Source organism: Phyllostomus hastatus, unplaced genomic scaffold (assembly GCF_019186645.2).
Source record: "Phyllostomus hastatus isolate PE091 unplaced genomic scaffold, TTU_PhHast_1.1 phas_contig_86, whole genome shotgun sequence".
Taxonomy (NCBI): domain Eukaryota; kingdom Metazoa; phylum Chordata; class Mammalia; order Chiroptera; family Phyllostomidae; genus Phyllostomus; species Phyllostomus hastatus.
The window spans coordinates 49,499,132-49,519,242 of NW_025333977.1; the positions used below are offsets into that span (position 1 = coordinate 49,499,132).

General features: G+C 41.6%; 1 protein-coding gene across 1 annotated transcript in view; it reads left to right on the forward strand.

Annotated features, from left to right (window-relative positions):
* MED12L (mediator complex subunit 12L) overlaps nt 1-20,111 on the forward strand; it is a 316,418-nt gene that overhangs the window by 77,228 nt on the left and 219,079 nt on the right. The window contains exons 9-11 of the mRNA XM_045851889.1: nt 2,806-2,955; nt 3,962-4,061; nt 4,372-4,508. Coding sequence (XP_045707845.1) covers nt 2,806-2,955; nt 3,962-4,061; nt 4,372-4,508 — 387 coding nt within the window. The remainder of the gene's footprint in view (nt 1-2,805; nt 2,956-3,961; nt 4,062-4,371; nt 4,509-20,111) is intronic.

Consider the following 20,111-nt stretch of genomic DNA (forward strand, 5'->3'; position numbering starts at 1 on the left):
GTTAGTGTTAAGGTCACATTACTTGGGCTCTTTGCTAAGAGGCTTAGAGATAGCCCTTGCCATGAAGGCATGCTGGAGTTTACTGCTTTCTCAGGAAGACAGACTTACAAATGGGCAATTTTTGTAGACTTTGATAAGGGCTTCCAGGGGGATGTACAGGGAGCTAAGGGAAGTGAGAAGCAGAATTTCTGGTCCCACCTAGAATTCAGGGAAGCTTTCTGGAGGTTTCCAGAAAGCTTCAGGACGTAGCTTCCTGGAAGGTTTCAGGACGTAGTCCTGATTGGCGCTTACAATATGAGTTAAAAAGAAAAGGTGTAGAGTCTTCCTGGCAGAGCTGACAGCATGGGCAGGGTCCCAGAGGGCTGACCAGTCCTCTTGTGTGTAGGTTGGTGTTAGCAGAACACAGAGCATAAAGTCTATTGGTGGTCAGGGCACTGAAGACCCCGTGTGCCTTCTGATTGGGGTGTGGTTGAAGGATCTTATGCATGGAAGTGACACGGTCAGCTGTGTGGATTAGTTAGATTGTTTTAACCACAGTAGCAGGATGATTTGTGGAAGTGGGGAGGTAGAGGGGAGAGAGACAAGGTGAAGAAGTAAGTTTTAAGAGTCCAGGTAAGTTCAATTTTGGACTATTTTTACCCCTTAGGATCTCCAAGTGGACATTTTCAAGAGGTGTTAGATGTCTCATCCTGAAGATTAGGGCAAACAACTGGCGAATGTGTGGATTTGATTCATTCGTGGCCATTTAGCTGGTCAGAAGTCTGGGCGGGGGGGTGGGTGCCTCAGGAATCAGCAGTGAGAGAGGACTTGGGGACCTGACGGGCGTGAGGGTGAGAATCAGCCCAGGGAACTAACTACACAGGGAAGTCTGGCCAGACCGGAGAGAGAGTGGGGAGAGAGCATTATTATAGAAACAGAGACGACGAGAGTATGGGCAGTACTGCTAAGTCGGTTATTTTAATAGCATTTATTATGTTCTAGGCACTGTTGTAAGTTGTAACACGTATTAAGTTATTAGTGTTGTTTTTGTAACACTAATAACCAAATGGTGGAATTCAAACCCAAACTGCCTGAGTCCAGAGTCCACACTCTTAATAACCACATGAAGCTGTTTCTTGAGGTACCGCAGGAAGTTTCAGTAAGTAGTTAGTAGTGGGCAGTGGGCAGTGCCCAGTGGATTGGGGAAGTTTGGTAAGAAGGTGGCCGAACTTGTCTTTGACAGTATGGTGGTGTCATTGATGATCAGTTGGATGTCGGGTGAAAAGTCAGATTAAGGTGGGTTCACCAGTGATGCAGAATGAAGGGCAGAGATAGAATCATTGCTGGGTGAATGGAGATTTTTCTAAAAAATTTACTTCTGATGGGCAGATTTGAACCTATTTCTAAGCTAAGGGTAGACCAGTAGAGAGAGAATGGAGAACAGGAGTGGAGGGGTGTTTGATAGACTAGTGTCCTGGCTGTGGGAAGCTTTGGAATTAAGCACGCAGGGAAGAGCTCCCTTGTGGATGGGAGACGAGCACCCCTGTGGTCTCAGATGGGGGGAAGTGGGTAGGGATGTTTGCCCATGGAGACAGCTGTGCCAGAGGTTCAGAGACTTAACGGTCTTCCCATCTGCCATCTAGGTTCCACAAACATGCCCCCTAGAATCTAGTATTTTTATTTTTAAATTCACTTTCTATAAAAAGGAAATGGAGCATTTATTCTCTAAGCTGTCTTTGTTTGCTGTTGAGTGGCACAATCACATAATGGTGAAGACATATACTTTAAAATCATTTCAGACCTGATTTTAGCCTTTGCTCTCCCTGTTGGTAACTTTGACCTTCCTTGAAGCTCTGTTTCCCCAAGTGTACATGGGGGATGATGACAGTTCTTGTTACCTGACAGGGTTAAGGTTATGAGGACAGAAAGCTTTTTCAGGGCAGGGTTTGGCACAGAGTAAATGTTTAACTAAACATGAGTTATACTATTTAATTTGCATTTAGGAGGCAGTGTGATTAGCATGGTGGTTCCAAGCATGTGTGCTGCAGTCAGTTTGGGCCTGCTTGTGGTCCTTCTGTCTCATCGTCCTCTCTTGTGGAGTCGGGGAGTAACAGCACCTGCTGTGGTGTTTGTGACGTGGGGGCTTGTTGTGATGTACCGGTAAGGTGGTCCCAGAAGACGTGGCATGCAGGCTAGTCGAGTAGAACCGGCCTGTAAGGGTCGCAGCCAGAGTGGACGAGCTACAGCCTGTGGGCCAGATGCAGCCCACCAGTCACAATGGGCTTTATTTTGTCAACAAGTTATTAAAGCAAAAAAAGAGGAATATGTGACAGAAACTATAGATGAACTGAAAATCTTAAAACATTTACTATCTGGCTTTTTATAGAAAAAATGTGCTGACCGCTAGTTCAGATTACTCTCTACCCAGCATTTATGAAGCTACTTGCTGTACCATTATTTGAAATAGTAAAAAATATATATATTCTTTTTTAGAGTTCATACCCTTAGAAATTACATATTTAATTCAATCTCATTTTTTAAAATTTCATGAAAAAAATTGTTTTAAGTGATGATTACTTCATTTTTATTATTTCCTTGGTTTCCTGTATTAGGTAATTTCTCAGTAGTTATACTTCTTCCCTTTCAAATAAATAATTCTTAGTTTTGTCTTATCAATGAAAAATTATGGAGTAAAATATTTGTATTTTATTTTAAACTCACTGGTAAGAAACTGTAAAAGTCATGGCAAGACATCATTTTTACTGGGAGCTATTGTTACACTTTTTCTTTTCTCTAACTCTGTGGATTTTCCTGGTTTGTTTTCAGACTGTCACTCTCTGTTGCCCAAGTGCCTTGGTGTGGAATTATTCCACAAATGACAATAAGAGTGCGAACCCTGGCTCACCGCTGGATCTGCTGCAGGTGGCTCCCTCCAGTCTCCCCATGCCGGGTGGGAACACAGCTTTCAATCAGCAGGTAGACTTTCTGTTGTGGTTTGATGAGGATTCTCATTTAGTGTTGTTATTATTATCTGTTTTAATCCTCACTTGATGATATGCTTATTGATGTAGAGGGGGGAAGGGGAAGGAGAGAGAGGGAGAGAATCAGTGATGTGAGAAACATCTACTGGTTGCCTCTCGCAGGCACCCTGACTTGGACCAAACCCACAACCCAGGCATGTGGCCTGGCTGGGAATTGAACCCATGACCTTTTTGTCGTATGGGATGATGCTCCGACCAACTGAGCCACACTGGCCAGGGCAGGGGTTCTCGTTCTTGAGAGGCATCAGGGCATAATGAGTCAAGTGGGTTTTAACATTTCACATGCTGGGTGACATTCCCAGCTCTTCCCCGCCTCTCTCTCTGGGTGGCCTTGAGAAATATTTAGCCTCTGGAACCACCACAGAAGTCCATGTTGCTCCCTTCCTACTGGGCAGTTTTGGCAAAGAGTTCTGCCATCCAGACAATAATTACAAATATGGTTCTATATGACCACAACTTGCAGTAGTAGTAGTCTGTGATATTTAGTAATTATCACATGTTTTTATTATTGCTGGGTTGCTTGGTTCAAAGACATAAAGAAACTTTAACCAAAGAATGGTGACTAATATTTAGAATAAGGTCCCTGTTTTTTTGCCAAGCAGTCTAAATTAATGAATTGTAGCTGGTTGCTTTCATACATAGAATGGCTCAAAGGTCATATTTGGAACTTTTACCTTTCTATATGATGTCCTAAAAGATTTTCACTTGCAAAGAATTTTGCAAGCATTTATTTTTGTGAGCATTTATTATTGAAAACTTTCATTGAATCACCAACTGTAAATCTTAAAATGCACTCTTGGGCCACAGGCTGAATTTCCCGCAAAGCAGTCAAGATTGTAGTCCACTGTAGGGTGCTCTGCTCGTGCGGAAGAGCCTGATATGACTTAGACAGCCACTGTGGCTTTCCAAGCACAAGGTAATTAGAAGTGACTATTTTTCAGGTTCGGGCAAGGATCTACGAGGTAGAACAGCAGATAAAACAAAGAGGCCGTGCCGTGGAAGTTCGGTGGTCTTTCGACAAGTGCCAAGAGTCAACAGCAGGTACAGAGCACAACAGAGAGTGCTTTTGAATGTGGGGCTTTTTATGTTTTGCTTCTGATTCTTGAAAATTCATCCACATGTTGAATAAGGGTGCTTTTTGACAAAGCCATCTCGTGAATTTTGAGGATGTTCTTTAGTCTATGCCCTGAAGATCCTGGCTGGCATGTCAGACTTGGTTTTGTTGTTAGTTCTTCTATGCTGAGAATGGTTTCTTAAAAGTCTTTTTTGTACCACATAATAATGAGTTTTGCACTGTGCTGCTTTGGCTTCATTTGGCCTCTGTAATGGCTCGCTGCACTCCCACGTCCAGGCGTGACCATCAGCCGGGCTCTGCACACGTTGGAAGTGCTGGACCGACACTGCTTTGACCGGACCGATTCCAGCAACTCCATGGAGACGCTCTACCATAAGATTTTCTGGGCACACCAAAACAAGGATAACCAAGAGGTAGTTGTTTTTCTCACCTTTTTTCATTAGCATTTTCTCTTATTTTTCATTCAGTAAGTTTTGCTAAAGCCTTTTCTGTGAAGTGTTATATCTTATAAAGGGGTCTTCACCCTGAAGTCATTTTTTTGTAGGACTGAAATGTCCCACTGTTATAAAGGCAGAATGTCCATTGTGCTGGTCTACCTATGTATATTGACTGGAAAGACTTTTCTTGGTTGTTTTATCATCATTTCCCATCATTTCAGGTTTAGCGGAATATTCTTCACCTGGTAATTGGACTTGATGTAGTGGTTTTGTTTAACTAAGGAGGAATAGAATTAGCACATCAAAAAGCAGTGAATGAATACTTGTGGTGTTGGTCATTGAAAAAGCTGTAGACAGTGTGTTATTCAGAATTCTCCAGAGAAACAGAACCAATAGAAAAAAATTATGTATGTGTATATTTACATAGGAGTGAGAGTATGTACAGTCATTTGATGCATAATGGTGTTCCAGTGACTGATGGATAGCATCTGTGATGGTGGTCCCATAGATTCTAAAGGATCTAAAAAATTTGTATTGCCTAGTGACACTGTAGCATCATAACGTAGTGCAGTGCGTTCCTCATACGTTTGTGGTGATGCAGGTGCAAACAAACTTGCTGTGCTGCCTGTCGTGTGAAAGTACACCACATAGTACTTGACAGTGATAATAAAATAACTGTGTTATTGGTTTGTGTACTTACTGTACATTTTATTGTCATTTTACAGTGTACTCTTTCTGCTTATTAAAAAAAGTTTGCTGTGAAACAGTGTGCCGTATTACCTGGTACATCTTGTGTTTGCCATGTCTGATTGCATCATTTCTCCTGTGCTCGCTTTAATCTCATGTTGTTTTGTATGGTAACATGCTGTACAGGCTTGTAGTGTAGGAACAACAGGCTGTACCATATAGCTGTGTGTGTAGTAGGTTATACCCTCTAGGTTTGTGTAAGTGCCCTCTGTGATGTTTGCACAACTACAAAATTGCCTACTGACCCATTTTTCAAGGTCATATCCTAGTCCTTAAGTGGTATATGACTGTATTTTAAGGAATTGGCTCACGTGATTATGGGGGCCGGCAAACCTGAAATGTGCAGGGCAGGCCAGCAGGTTGGGGACCAGGGAAGAGTGGACGTGGCAGCGCGAGTCTGAGGCAGACTTCCTTCCTCCGGGCGGAGCCCTGTAATTTCTCTTAAGGCCTTCAACTGTTTGAATGAGGCCAGTCCAGATTATGGAGGATGGTGTGTTTTACTGAGTCTACTGATTTAAATGTTATTTACATTAAAAAGGAAAAGAAAAACCTTTACAACAACATCTAAATTAATTTGAACAAAAAATTAGCCAGCTAACTTGACACATAGAATTAAGCATCACACGCAATTTGTGTCATATGCTTTCCTAACAATAGATTGTTTCATTATTGAACTTATCTATAAATATAGAATTTTTATTTTTTTAACTCTTTTTTTGGGAGAAATAAAGAGTTTGTGTTTTTTCACAATGGAAAGTGCCTCAGCATGTGGTAGGCCCCAGGAATGCAGGGGTAAGTTTTAAGACATGGTGCCCGCCTTCAAGGAACACTTTAGTTAACTGATTATAGTCTTTGAGAATGTGTATATGGAAAGAAGAGATAAAACAAAAACAACCACCACAAACCTTTTGTTATCCTGCATTTATGTGAACTTAATGTGAAACTTTTTCAGATTATCTTTTTCTGGAATATTTGTGAGTCAGCACTCTGCTTCTCAAAGACAAGGCTCAAGGCCATTGATGCCAAGGAGGATATCAGAGTTGAGATAGATATACAGACTGTAATTTCTAATTTATGTGCATCCTGATGATAAAAGGAGATGGTATCAGAGGAGCATCCTGATGATAAAAGTCTACATCATTCTCTGCTTATTGACACAGGATAGAGTGTTACTGTATTCTTTTGGGGTGGACTCCTGATTCAGTCTTTTTGAAATAAAGACTTTCTTGAATAACAGGCTTCAAGAGTACTAAGTACTTAAGAGTACTAAGATTTTTAATACATAGAAGTGAGCTTGTCTGGAAGGAAAGTAGGGCTACCTGAGATTCCAGGTGTGCTTTTGGATTGCTGGCCTGCTTGTGCTGAGTGTTGAGTAAAGGCTACATTGTTCCCTCGTGAGAGTATTGCCTGGCCCACACAAACCGCTTCAGTTTTCTGGTTAGCAGGGTTGTATAATATAACTTTCTAGTGAATGAAATGGGCAACTTCAGAATTATATGCCTCATTCACCTGTAGAGAATGTTATTCACAGGCACTCTAAAGAGAAGATCATGAGTATCTTATCCAGGGCAGAAATTATGTTTGATGGTTTTGAATAAAATTATATTATTAGGTGGTCTTAAGCAGCTGTCTCCAATGTGCAAGAAGAAATGATGAGAACTTCTATTTAGATTACATTTTAAAACAACCTTATGCTTTAAGCACTTCTAAATTTTATAATGAACATAATTGTTATGGAGCATCAGTATAGAAATAAAAAATATGTGTATAGTGAAAATATTTACTTAAAAAAAGTATTGAGCTGTATGTGAGAAATGTTGGGAGATCCCTCTCTAAGCTTCCTCTGCATGACACAGAGGAAGCTGCACCCACAAAGTAGGAGGCATGTACCACTAGAGGGCGACATGTGCTCAGGGCTGGTCCTGGGTGCTGCAGTCACAAATGCACTTGCCTGAAAGGACATCAGTGTTCCCCAGTTTCCCGTTTAGGAGTGATTATTGCATGTTGACTCAACTCTGGGAGGATGTGATGTGAATGAATGGTTCTTTGTGGTTACTGTGCTATTTTGTGAGTAAGACTGAAACTGCATTATAACCTGTAGTTCAGACTGGTCACCTTTCTTAATAATTGGAAAGAATAAATGGATAGAGCCTTCTGAAATATTTAACATTAATTTTTTTTTACAACATGGCATTGGTACCTACTTGTGTGTGTGTGTATCAGGGTGTGTATGTATATGGGTGCAAGTGACAGCGTTTCATCTCTGTGTTGACTCTTCACAGTGTTTGCTGTTTTCTTCTGAGTCACTCGATGTGCCTCTGGAATTCGTGTATGAGCTGCAAAGCTGTGTTGACTCTGCTCAGCTCTGTGACCTTGGGCAGGTTGCTGCTGGGCTCTGTGCCTTAGTGCCCTCGCTTGTTAATGGGCACAGAGCACTTGACCTGTCTATCTCTAAGGAGATACCAGCACTTTCAGAACCGTGAAGCACTGTGTAAATATGTTTCAAATTGTTATTGGCAAACAATAACATTATTAGGGTTGTATCAGAAGAACCAGTGTAGTATTATATTGGAAGTTACAGTTCTCCAATAAGGAGGAGTTATGTAATGTATGGTTAGTACTAAGAAACACATCTCGCTTCTTTAAAATGGACTGCGCCTTTTTGGTTTTATAATTTGATAGGACTTAGGCAACATGATAGATAATAGAAAACGTCCAGGAGCTGCAGCTGCAGTGAGATTCAGGTTTGCTTTAGCTAAAGTTGTGTTTAGGTATGTCTGCGCCCTGGAGTGCATGTCCTCTTTACTCAGATGTGTTTGGGAACTTTGAACTTCACGCTTCTCGATTCCTTTTTCTCTGGAACTGCTAAGGGGAAATACTGTCCTCTGCTTTGACTTGTGGGGAGCAGGGAGAACAGCTAGCCAGACAGGATGGGTGGTCAGAGGTTCAGATTTGTGTTATGTAAGGTCTCAGTGTTTGGCGAAAGCCCATTGGAAACAGTGATGCACGGGATGAAGGGATGAAGGGCTTTGGTCCTGCTCTTGGTGGGACTGCTGTCACAAGAATGAGAATAGCAGCTGACACTGTGCCCACAATGGGGTGTGACAGGCTGTGGCATGCTTTCACTCCTTCCACATGAAATGCATTGTTTCTGTGCCCTCCCCTTCCTCTCCTTCCGGCTGCCCTCAGGTCCTGAGCTACTGCTTCTGTGTCAGGGGTCAGGTACTAGTTCAAGTAAGGGAGTGAAGATGCAAATCTCAAAACCCTTAATGTTTACTTATCTTAGGTCTGTGCCACTTGGGTTTCCATTCCCTAGAGTGTGGGGTGTGAAAATGTGCTTAGCACAGAGCTTGTCACACAGCTGCCAGATCGGTGCTGTGAGCTGGTAGTGGGCTGCTGTGTACAGGCTGCTGGGAGGGTGGGGCTGTGGTGACCATGGACATGACTTTTAGGAACAGGGCAGCGTCCCTCAGATTCTACTTGGGATTGCAGACCCACTGTTGCCTGATCCAGCATTTCAAGAGAACTTGGGTACCATGATTTGTATGTTGACTTTTTCAGTCTCACAAGACTCTGCCGGCCAGGCTACATGTCTGGTGGTCGGTCAGGTTTGCTCAGATGCCTATCAGTCTCCAACTCTGAGTATGTGCTTTATACAGCATTTACTCATCTACTTGTCTGTTTAGTGTTTTAGAACCATTTCTACTCCTGATGATGGGAGCAGAGAAGCCCAACATCCATGTGAGGGAGTTACTGTGTGGGTTGTGGGGACCTCGTGGCTCCAAACCCTGACTGAGTCTGTCACTTGTGGCCTCACCTCTGAGCAGCAGGATGAAGGGGAGGCCCCTCACCCCTCTAGAACCCTTGGGCCACTTCCTTCCTCTTGGCTTCTCTCCTTGTTGATGGTGGGCATGAGGGGAGAAGCAGCTGCATCTCCGGGTGCCTGGGGATGCGGGTAGAAGGGCAAGTGTAAAGGTGGCAGGAAGAGCTGCCTTTTCACTTCTGTCTTTGGTATCCCAGGAAGCAAACTTCGTCCTGAGTCACGAGAAGGACGCACCAGCTGCACTGGACAGGACTGGTCAGAACAGCTGCAGCCTGTGCATTTATTTCCCCTTTCCCTGCTAGTAAACAAAAGCATCTCACGCCAGAACCCTGGAAACCCATGTGTTTGGTGTTTGATGCTTAGAATATTCATGATGCATTCTTTGAACAACTGTGGTGAGCGCATGCTGATGATCAGACTGGCAGCCTGAAGTCCAGAGCACGTGCCTGGTTCGCATGCTGGCCTCCAGGGCCAGAGCACATCTGTGTCAATGTGGCTGATGCACCACCTGAGCATCGTGACCTAAATGAAAAGACAGAATCTTGGGTTCTGTGACTTTGCTCGTCGGTGTTTGTCTTCCTGCCAGCTGGACTCCCGTGGGCCGGGGTCTGTCTGTTCTGCTCACTAGCTCCATGCCTGGGCCCACAGGTCCCGAGGAGATACTTATGAAATTTGTTTTGGGGCTCATAAAAATGCTGCTGGGACAGTGAACTTGAAGGGGAGACACCTCTGTTTAATACAGCCTGGAACAGCAGGAGTTTGTGCAGTGTGCACTCTCTGTAAGCTGTCACTGTCACCAGTGGGGCCCGTCGGAGGTGCAGGGGAATGTGTGCAGTTGGAGGTGGGGTGTGGCTGCCAGCAGAGTGCTCTACTGTACAGTCAGGCTAGTGCGTTTCTTTGGGGGTGTGTGGACACTTCATTTACTCTTGAGTGTCAATATCTTCATTTGTGAAAGGACATTCTATCTACTGATATTGGGAGAATGACATGAAATCTTACATTTAGATACTTATAGGGCCTAGATGTAAATCCTCGCTACTATTTTTACTGATGATGTATTTTGGGAGACAGAAACTCTGGAGAGACGGAAGGAATATGATCCCTTGGGACTACTGTGGACAGACAGACATACCTCCCCACTGCCAACTGTCCATCAAAGTACAGCCAGGATCTGTCAGTCTTTTTTACATTCTTTGATTTTCACAAAGCCTTTTACCTTCAGTAGGGAAGGCAGAGGATGGGGTTGGCCCACCAAGGTGAGGTGGTTGCAATGCTGTGTTGTAAAAGAGATCATGTCCATTTCAGTGTTTGGGATCTTTCTCCCCTCCCCTCCCCTCCCTCCCTCCCCTCCCCTCATTTCATTTCATTTCTCTCTTTTTTTTAACATTGCATAATGTAAGGAAAACATTTTAGTCACTTTTTTTTTTCCCATTTCAGTCACTTTTCAAAGCCAACACTAAAGGGAGTCTAACAAGGCACAAGTCAGGCAAACAAGGGAAACACACCCGCATGACACCCAGTCAAGCTGCCCTGTGCCAAACTGTTACAACCGTTGTTAATGCCGATCCTGATCCTGCTGGGATCTGCTGCACTTTGGAAATGACTTGTTTTCCTACTGGCTATCCATAGGAAGCACTGCTGATCCTTTACAGCTACCATTTTCTTCTTTTTAAAAATAAATGTAAAAATAAATAAAAGGCAGTTATAGTAACATGACTGGGGACAAAATCGTGTGTCCAGACATTGAAACTTTGCTGTCACGGGGAAGGGCCAGCGATGCCTTCATCTAGACTGGGGTGGAGCTCGCTTTGTTTTTGGCCACGGACACAAGTTCGTCTGTCTTCTTCAGACTGTTCTTCCGAGTACCTCATAGGCCCTGTTTTAAGTGTGTTCTATCATCTAATTTAATTTTTCCCTGGCCAGTGTGATGCATGTTTTAAAAAATTCTTTCATCTCCATCTTTATAGGTGAGGAAACTGAGGCTTCGAGAGGACGAGTGCATCGTCCCGGCCCCCGCCCAGCTTGTTAGTGGGAGGACAGGCGTCGGGGCCCTGAACGGTTCCGGAGTGGCACTCTTGCTTAGACAGGGCCTTCTGTTCTTTGAACCCCTGTTTAAAATAATTCAATTTTAGGTAACTATAGCCGAGCAAACCAGTGTCAGATGCAATTTTAGAAAAAGGAGTGTAAAACCTTTGTAATTGCCTTAAACAGTCTCCATATATTATTAATATTGGCACATTTTTTTCTTAAGGAATAATCTCTAATTTTTAAGTTTGTTTGACAGTATTAATGCAGTAAGCAGTATCTGAGGTAGAAGAAAGCCCACATCCTCAGGTGGAGCAGCTTGGTCTATGCAGTACAGCACAGACTTGGGACCGACTCAGGCTTGGATTGGAGTTCCGGCTTTGCTGCCCAGTGGCTGCGGAGCCTCGCTCCAGCAGCTTACCTCCGTCAGTGCCATTCCCTTTGCCCAGCGCCCTTCCTTGGAGCCCTCTTCATGGGGAAGCATGTGGTAGACAGCAAGTGCCAGTTGTTATGTTCTTGGCTGGGCAACTCTGGTCCTCAAGTCAGGAGAACCTGGCACCATGTTTTAGAAATTGTTACTTTCCTTGTTCTCATTTCTTTGTCTCCTTTATTATTTGTAAAAGACAAGCAATACAGCCCTGGGTGGTATGGCTCAGTTGGTTGGATCATTGTCTCGTACACTGAACTTGGAGGGTTCAGTTCCTGGTCAGGGCACAGGGTTGTGGGTTCGATCTCCGGTTCAGGTGCTTACGAGAGGCACTGACTGAGGTTTATCTCTCTCCCCACCGTTCCTCTTTCTCCAAAAGCAATGAAAAGAAAACATCTTAGGTGAGCATTGTATTTTTTTTAAAGGCAAGCAGTATAGTTTATTGGACCATACAGTGATGACTTGGAAATTATGTCTAATGTTTTAATTATTTTCAGGATTAGAGACATGACACTTTTCAAGGACTTTCAGAGGGATTTACCTTGTGATGATAATTTTATCTCACGTATGACTTCGGCTATCATACAGTTATAGATTTCTCAAACTGTTTTCTCCATTTGTATGATTTGAACGTTGATTTGACTGAGGGATAGCAAATTTCTTTTTTGGCACAGTGCACATTAATGACAATTAGTTGATAATAAATGCTAGAAAAATGGTTTTAATTTTGTTTTCTTATCTTCTCAGAACTGTACTATTTGTAACTGCTGTTTTGGAAAAAAAGGACATCTTTTTTGTTTTCATGGTGTGTGTTTTGTTTCCACATTGATTCTGAGGATGTGAGACGAGGAAAACCTGCCCCTTTCCTCACAGAAACCAGCCATTCCAGATATCTTTTGGAAATGTACACGTGAAAACATTCATATTCATGAATATTTTTGAATAGCGAATGCTATTTATACTTAAGTGATAAATCTTGTGAGCTTGTTACTTTATATGGTGATACTGTTAGAAATACTATTTGTGACTATGTCCCACAGGCTCATTATGTCCTGGTAGCAGTTCAGACCAGTTTCTAACTTACGCAACTCGTGAAGCCCGCCCAGGTCTCCGCAGTGTGCCTCACACAGTGGGCCTGCTTTGCTCATCGTTCCGTATTATTTGTTGGCTCTAGTATATGAATAATGTTTTTATCCTGATATGACCATTTTGTTTAATGTCGACTAAAGCGACTCATTATATTTATAAACATGTCTTTTTAGTCTCAGATTAAAGAGGTATTGAAGAGCTTTATTTAGGGCCCTGACCGGTGTGGCTCAGTGGGCTGGGTGTTGTCCCACGAGGCAAAAGGTTGCTGGTCAATTCTGGTCAGGGCTCCTGCCTGGGTTGCGGGTTCGTCCCTGGTTGGGGTGCATAGGAGAGGCAGCCAGTCAGTGTTTCTCTATCACATCGATGTTTCTCTTCCTTTCTTTCTCCCTCCCATATCCTCTCTCTAATAAACAAACAAACAAATAAATAAAATCTTAAAAATATTTTTAAAAGAGCTTTATTCAGTATCTGATGTCCAGTCAAGTTTGTTGCTATTTTACAGTAAGAAGCCATTGATTTTCCCTGTTCCCTTTTATGGGCTTGTTTGTTTGTTTGTTCATTTGTTTATAGAGAGAAGGGATGAGAGGAAGAAATAGAGGGAGAGAAATATTACCTGTTGCTTCTTTCACGCCCCCAACCAGGGACTTGGCCCATAGCCCAGGCATGTGCCCAAACTGGATATCAAACCAGTGATCTTCTGGTTTATGGGATGATGCCCAACGAACTGAGCCACACCAGTCAGGGCTATGGTATTGTTTTATAACATAGGTTGTATATTTAAAATGATAAATGATCTTACCGATTATCTTCTGATTTTTAAAGGAAATCTGCCTTAGATGTAGTTGCCAATTGTATTCCCTTCTTTGTTTGTTAAAGAATACAAGACCTGTGGTTAGATTCTAGATACCATTAGGTTGTTGAGTAAGAATTGACTTAAGCTTAATTTATTAGGTTTGTTCCACCCTCCCCCAGGAAAGAAAAAAATGTGACAAATCCCCCTTATGAAAACTTTCTTCACATTTGGAACACCTATACTATAGATGTAGAAAGCACTCTTAATAATGATGATTTGCAACAGGATTAATAGTTTCAGTATTTTATCACTGTGGGTTTGTCCCAAGTTTATGTGGTCAGATGAACAATTCTGTTTTTTAAGGGACCTTACTGATTTTGAATTTTTGAATTGTTCTCATTATAGAAGTTTTTTCTGCTTGTGATTCTTATACACACAGTACATAAATACACTCTTGATATCAAGGACTCCCTTGTAGCCAGCCACTTGGAATCCTGCCCTATTCTCCTGCTGAGACTGGGGGGCTACCAGAGTCCCTGCTGTGGGGCCAGACTCTCCAAGTCCGTGACCTAGCAGTTTTGAGACGTCTAACATTTTTCAAACATTAGGCCTCACTTTATTTGACAATCATATGATGGTGTGAAAGCATTGAGAAGGGGAACACTGTGTTTTGTGAGAAGTAACTGCCATTCATTTTGGCCCGTATACTTTGGATATTTTCCCAGGCACATTTGTGTGCATAGGTGTGAACACTGAAGACTCTTAACAGGATTTTCTTCTGCTTAATATTGTCCATGACATTTTGCTTGTTTATTTTGTTCTATCTGTGGTACTTAATTCTTTTATTCTTACAAAGTTTTCCACTTGTCTGGGTTGGTGGGGAGTTAGATAATTATTTTATGTGAACTGTTGCCTTATCCTTTCAAACATTTGTTTCTTTTTCTTCCCACTGACTGATCTTTTAGAATGATGCTAAATAAGAGTGTTGGGGCCTGCATTCTTGATTCATTAAGTTAGGAATGGAAATGCTTCTGGTGTTTTACACTTAGTCAACTTTTGAGTTATATCAGATGTTTTCCATGTTAGGTAAGTGTATCTGTGTGTTGGGGAAGGGAGATACGATATTAGAACGCGCCCCCCCCCCCAACCATTCTCCTTGTATTTTCCTTCAGTTTCATGTAGTACAGTACATTGCTTTTATATTCTTTTATTAAAAACTATCTATTGAACCTGCCATGTGTCAGGCACTGTCAAGCATCTAATCTAAGAACTGTTAGAGGAGGAGTGGAGTCTTCAGCAGTTCACTCCTGTGGCTTTGTTTTCTGTACGACAATTAGATTAGAAGTTGGACTGATCCCTCGAGAGGTGAGAGTCGGGGCTGGAGCCGTGGGTGGCAGTGGCTGGTCGGAGCGGGGTCTGTGTGACCCACTTGGGAGACTTCCATATCGCCAAGATGTTCTTGTGATTCCAGTGATCTTGCTTCGCCCGAGACTGGGGGCAACAGCAAGTGTGGGCTTTGGAATTAGGCCTCCTAGTTCTCCCACTTTCGATCTCTGTGCCCTTGGCCACCTTACTTACCTTCCAAACCTCTGTTTTCTTACCTGTAAAATGGGAATAGCAATGCCTACTTCCAAGTTTCTTGTTGAAGTGAGAGATGATAGAAGTAAAACACCCAGTATTGCCTGCTCAATAAATATTTTTGATTATTACTACTACTACTATCTGTGGTTGGAAATTTACAGCTGTTAATATTGTTGCCATGACTACATGTTTTCATTTATGCCCAGGCCAGAATTCAGGCTCTTGGCCCCCTTGTCCCAGAGGCACTTTCTGTAATAGTTCTCAGAGTTGGGTCTTCCCTTCCTAATGGACATTTGAAACCAGTAGCTGGAGATCTAATAACCATGAATCTGTGTTTTGAGAGATGCATGTCACTTGGAAATCAGTATCAGTATTACAGAACAAGGAGACGGAACACTCAGAGGCTGTGAGCACCAAGGGTGGAAGGCAGAAGAGCCCAGGGCAGCTCGGAGCTCACGCCGAGGGCCACTGTACCCTGGGGGTGGAGGGTGGGGGAGCAAAATTTCTTTCCCAGGTTCTTTTGACATGTGTGTTGCTCTGCTTACCTAGTTTATTTCCCCAGGGTTAGGTTGTGGTAAGGGTTTCATTAATTAGTTGAGTGATATTGGACAAATCATTGAGCATCTTTATGTCTTGGGATTTTTATCTGCAAAATGGGGACACTAAAAATTAGCTCACAGAAAATGGAGATTAAAATAATTCCTAAAACACATTTATTGCAGTCTCTGTAAATCGAGTAAGCACTCAATAAATATTAACTATCTCTATTACTGCCACCTTCAAATTTGCCAAGTTACCTTTCTTAAGTGACTTGGAAAGTGATTTAGTCTATACTATGTTATTTTATATTTTATTTTAGTCTATACTATGTTATTTTACAAATTTGTTAGGTCAATGAGAAGATTTACATTTAAAATCAAGAACTTTCCATTTTTAACTTTTGTTGTGTCTACTTAGGTCAGTTATTGGTGCTAAGATATTAGCAATGACTAAAATAAGCAATAAATACTCTAAAAAGCTTATTCTACACAATAGGTGTTTGACCAGAATATAAACAGTGTCATTTGGTCAGGGCTAGTCTCTAACACCCACACTTTACTAGGTTGAGCATAGAACATTGCACCTCACGCGTACCTGATAACTTCGTCCTTGTGTTCAGAGAATCTCCTAAAGTCTCCACTGCCTGTCAGAGCTCCAGATCCAGAATGTAGCATTAAAGCTGAGAGGATGGGGTGCTACAACTGGTTACCCCTCCTTGCACCACCTGGGGCAGGAGGAAAAACAGCACTCCCGGGAGAAGTAGGGGTGTGGCTCCTGGGAGAAGGAGAATGGTGTCAGAGAGAGAGCAGACCTCGTCTGAGGGCCGAGAACTCCCCCTTCCGGTTTGGGGAGGATTTGGGATTTATTGCCGATCGTGCATCTTTGACCTCCCCTTTTCTCTATTTACTTGCAAGCCTCTCTTATCTACCTTTCTTATTTATATGTCTTTAATTAGATAATGAAATATCACCATTTGTGTGCAGAAAAATAGAAATAGAAACAAAACAACTCCCGCAACATTTTTCGTACTTCCACTGCTGGAGACACATGCTTGGGTCCATGAACCATCAGCTTGGACCATTTTCTCCCTGTAAGGTCACCGTGTTTTTATTGATTTGACTCCTTTGTGTGCCCCTTTCAGGTTTCAGAAGGAATCTTCACCATTTCTTGGGGCTCAGGTGGAGAGAGGTTTGGTTGCACGCTTCACTGATGCCTGGAGCACTCATATCTTTTTACTTTAAGATAACTTCCTTGGGCTATATTCTCAGAGATTGAATTATTGGAGCAAATAATATGAACTTTTAAGACTCTTATTATATAATAGAAATTATATTCAGAAGGGAAGTACCAATTTTTATTTCTACAAAGTGATGCATGGGAATCTATTTATAGCTAATTCCTAGATTAGGGCCTGGTAATAGCAGGTGACAGATACATACTTATTGAATGTATTAGTAAGTAAATGAATGAGTGAGGCTACTACCAATTTCATGGTACTCTTTTCAGTATGTTATCATTAAACTTTTTTCCAGATTTTTAATTTTGTATTGTAGCCTCTTGTATTTGTCATTTAATCAGCAGTCCTCTGCTGCTGTAATTCTTTGAACCAAAACTATGTTTTCCACTTTTGATGCGTTTGCTTAAAACTACTTAGAATTAATTTCCTGTTGTTGCTGTAACAAGTTATCAGAAACATAGTGGCTTAAAACAGCACAAATTCATTTTCTCCTGGTTCTGGAGGTTGTGATTTTACTGGGTTGTAATCAAGCTGTCAGTCAGGCTGCATTCCTTCCAGGGGCTCCTGGGGAGGAACCCTTTCCTTGTATTTTCCAGCTTCTGAGGTCTCAGCTTGTGTTCCCTCACCCCATGGTCAGAGCCAATGACGGAGCATCTTCACATCCCTCCTCGGCTCTGACTGCTGCTTCCTTTGTCATAGTTCTTTCTCTGACTCTCCCCCTCCCTTCCCCTTATAAGCACCCTGTGATTACTTAAGGGCCATCCATATGATCCAGGATACCCCCATCTCAATAACTTAATCACAGTGCAGAGTCCCTTTTGCCATTTAAGATTACATATTCACAGGTCCTGGGATTAGGATGAGGACGTATTTCAGGGCGGGGGGCAGGAGTAGGGGGGGTCGTCATTCTACCTGCCACATACTTTGTTTTTGCTTTTGTTCATCTCTGTTTTGAAATTTAATTCTTTAAGATATTTCTTAAATGCTACCTTCTGAAAGAAACATCTAATAAATTCCTTCAGTTGTCTCTGTGCTCCTGGTGAATGTTGTGTTTCTGAGATCATTTTCATGTCCTTTTTCTATTCATCTAAGTTATTTACATACATGTGTGTCTGTTCCACTCAAGGGTCATCTTGTTGAAGGCAGGTCCTATATTTAGTTCATATCTTGAACTGCTATCATACCTCAAACTTTTGCCTTAAATTTATTATGTGTTAAAATAATATTAAGTTTCACTTAAACAATTATTGGTTGTTTAAAGGAAAAGAATCTTAATATTTTTAGAAATTTGTTTTTTAGGATGAAAATGCATTTCAGCTTACATATTTGAAATCATGATGTCCTGGTGAGAGACATTAATTTGGCAGACAAATGGAAGTCACCCTCTGATAATTTTCTAACAGTTGATTGGTGCAGAGCAATGGGGAAGGGTACAAGGCATTGGTATGTGGGGACCATGAGTCATGGGTGTCTTTTTGGATCAAACTGATGGGATGTACCCTGGAACTGGTGTGGAGAGTCAAATAAGCAAAATACTCCCAATTTTTGATAATTAGTGGTAAATCCACTTAAAATGTGGACCAAAACTTCATAGTAAATAGGAGAAAAAGGTTTGAATGTGATGTTCTTCTGAAAAATAATGCTAGAATTACAAAAAATTATTTTATAACTTTTTTAATAATAAAGAGCTAATGGCATGCTTTATTACCCAAGTGTGTAAATATGTAATTACTCATATTGCAGAGATAGCTTGCTTTCCAGTTGGTGTAATATAACCTGATTTTCCAGTATGATCTTCTGAAAAGTTAGTGTATGTTGCTATCAAATCTCTTTTGAACTATCTTCCTGTTCCTTCCAAAATCGGCACAGACCCTGCCCATTCCTGCCCCCTAACTCCAGTGTCCTAAGGAGAGAGTGGCATCATTTGGCAGGCTGTTCGATATTCAGAAAGGGGTGGACTTCACACTCTTGGAATCTAGACATTATGGGAAAATACTTTTCTGTAGAAAACAGAATTTAAATGAGTAATTTGTTATGGGCACAATTGATAGGAAGACAGGAAAATTTCTGTGATCAAATTTTGAAAACTCAGTCTTTCAGTAGCACTTTCCCCTGACTTTTTAAATTCACTTTATTCCGAGTAATCACACATTGAGACTGTAACTTCAGGTAGACTGCAGGCCTGTCTTCCAGTTAAGCTCCCAGATGTCTGTAAGCTGGGACAGATAGACGCTCACCTCCTTTGGGATATGGAAGGTGCAGACTGTGAGACTCGATGACTTCCTCCTGCACCCTATCACAAACCTCTCGTTGCTTTATGATGAATTTTCTCTGCTTTTCCTGCTGTAAGGTGAACTTTTTGAGAACAGGGACCAGGTCTTTTAAACTGTTGTTTTCCAGTACATATATTCTCATCGGTACTTCCTAAGTGCTTTTAGAAGTTGAAGCAACTCCTTCCTAGGCCTTGTTTTCTGGCATATTACTCCAAACCAGTGGCCATAGCTGGATGTCTTAAAAAGAAGTCTTTTTCCTGATATGTTCTTTTCTATACATCTGTAGCTCAAACAGAACCTATTACTTAAATTGGGTATGTCAACTATTTATCCTTTTGTAGCATACTTTTACCTGAGGTGTACGATGCAGAGGAAAGTAAAACATTGTATACATGTGGGTATGCTGCACATTACTTACTAGGTTCATTTATTAAATATTGGTGGCAATATTTTTACAGTACCTTCTTTTGTTCTCTTTAACATTCTAAATGTAAACATTTGGTGTTTCACTAGACTGGCTTTTATTATTTTTCTTTCCTCTGGGTTAGATTGAATCCAGACAGGCATTCCTCCCAGTTCACTTTCTTTTTTTAAATGTTATGTTCAATCTTTGTATATTTTAATTGGATTATTTCTCTTGCTTTAAATCAAGAGAGCTAGAGCTCCTTTTGAAATATCTGTCCCAGATAACTTAACTGTTTTTGTTTTGTTTTGAGTCAAGATGTTTTTAATGAAATTTAGGGAGTAGGATGGGTAAAAATTTTGGGATAAACTGATTTTTATGATCTGAATTGTTTACTTGTGTTTAAAAGCTGATTAGGGATTCTTATCCTGAGATTCTTGGATATCTTCTCACAGTTCACAAATCTGCAGTGTACTAAATGTGTGTGTGTGTGTGTGTGTGTGTGTGTGTATACACACTTGTATACAAGGGTTGGTAAAGTGGGTTTACAGTTTTGAGTACATGAAACAGTTTATTCTTGCATTATTATGCATTCTTCTATTATATATTTTCCATATGAACAGCCATCAACCTACTTTTGC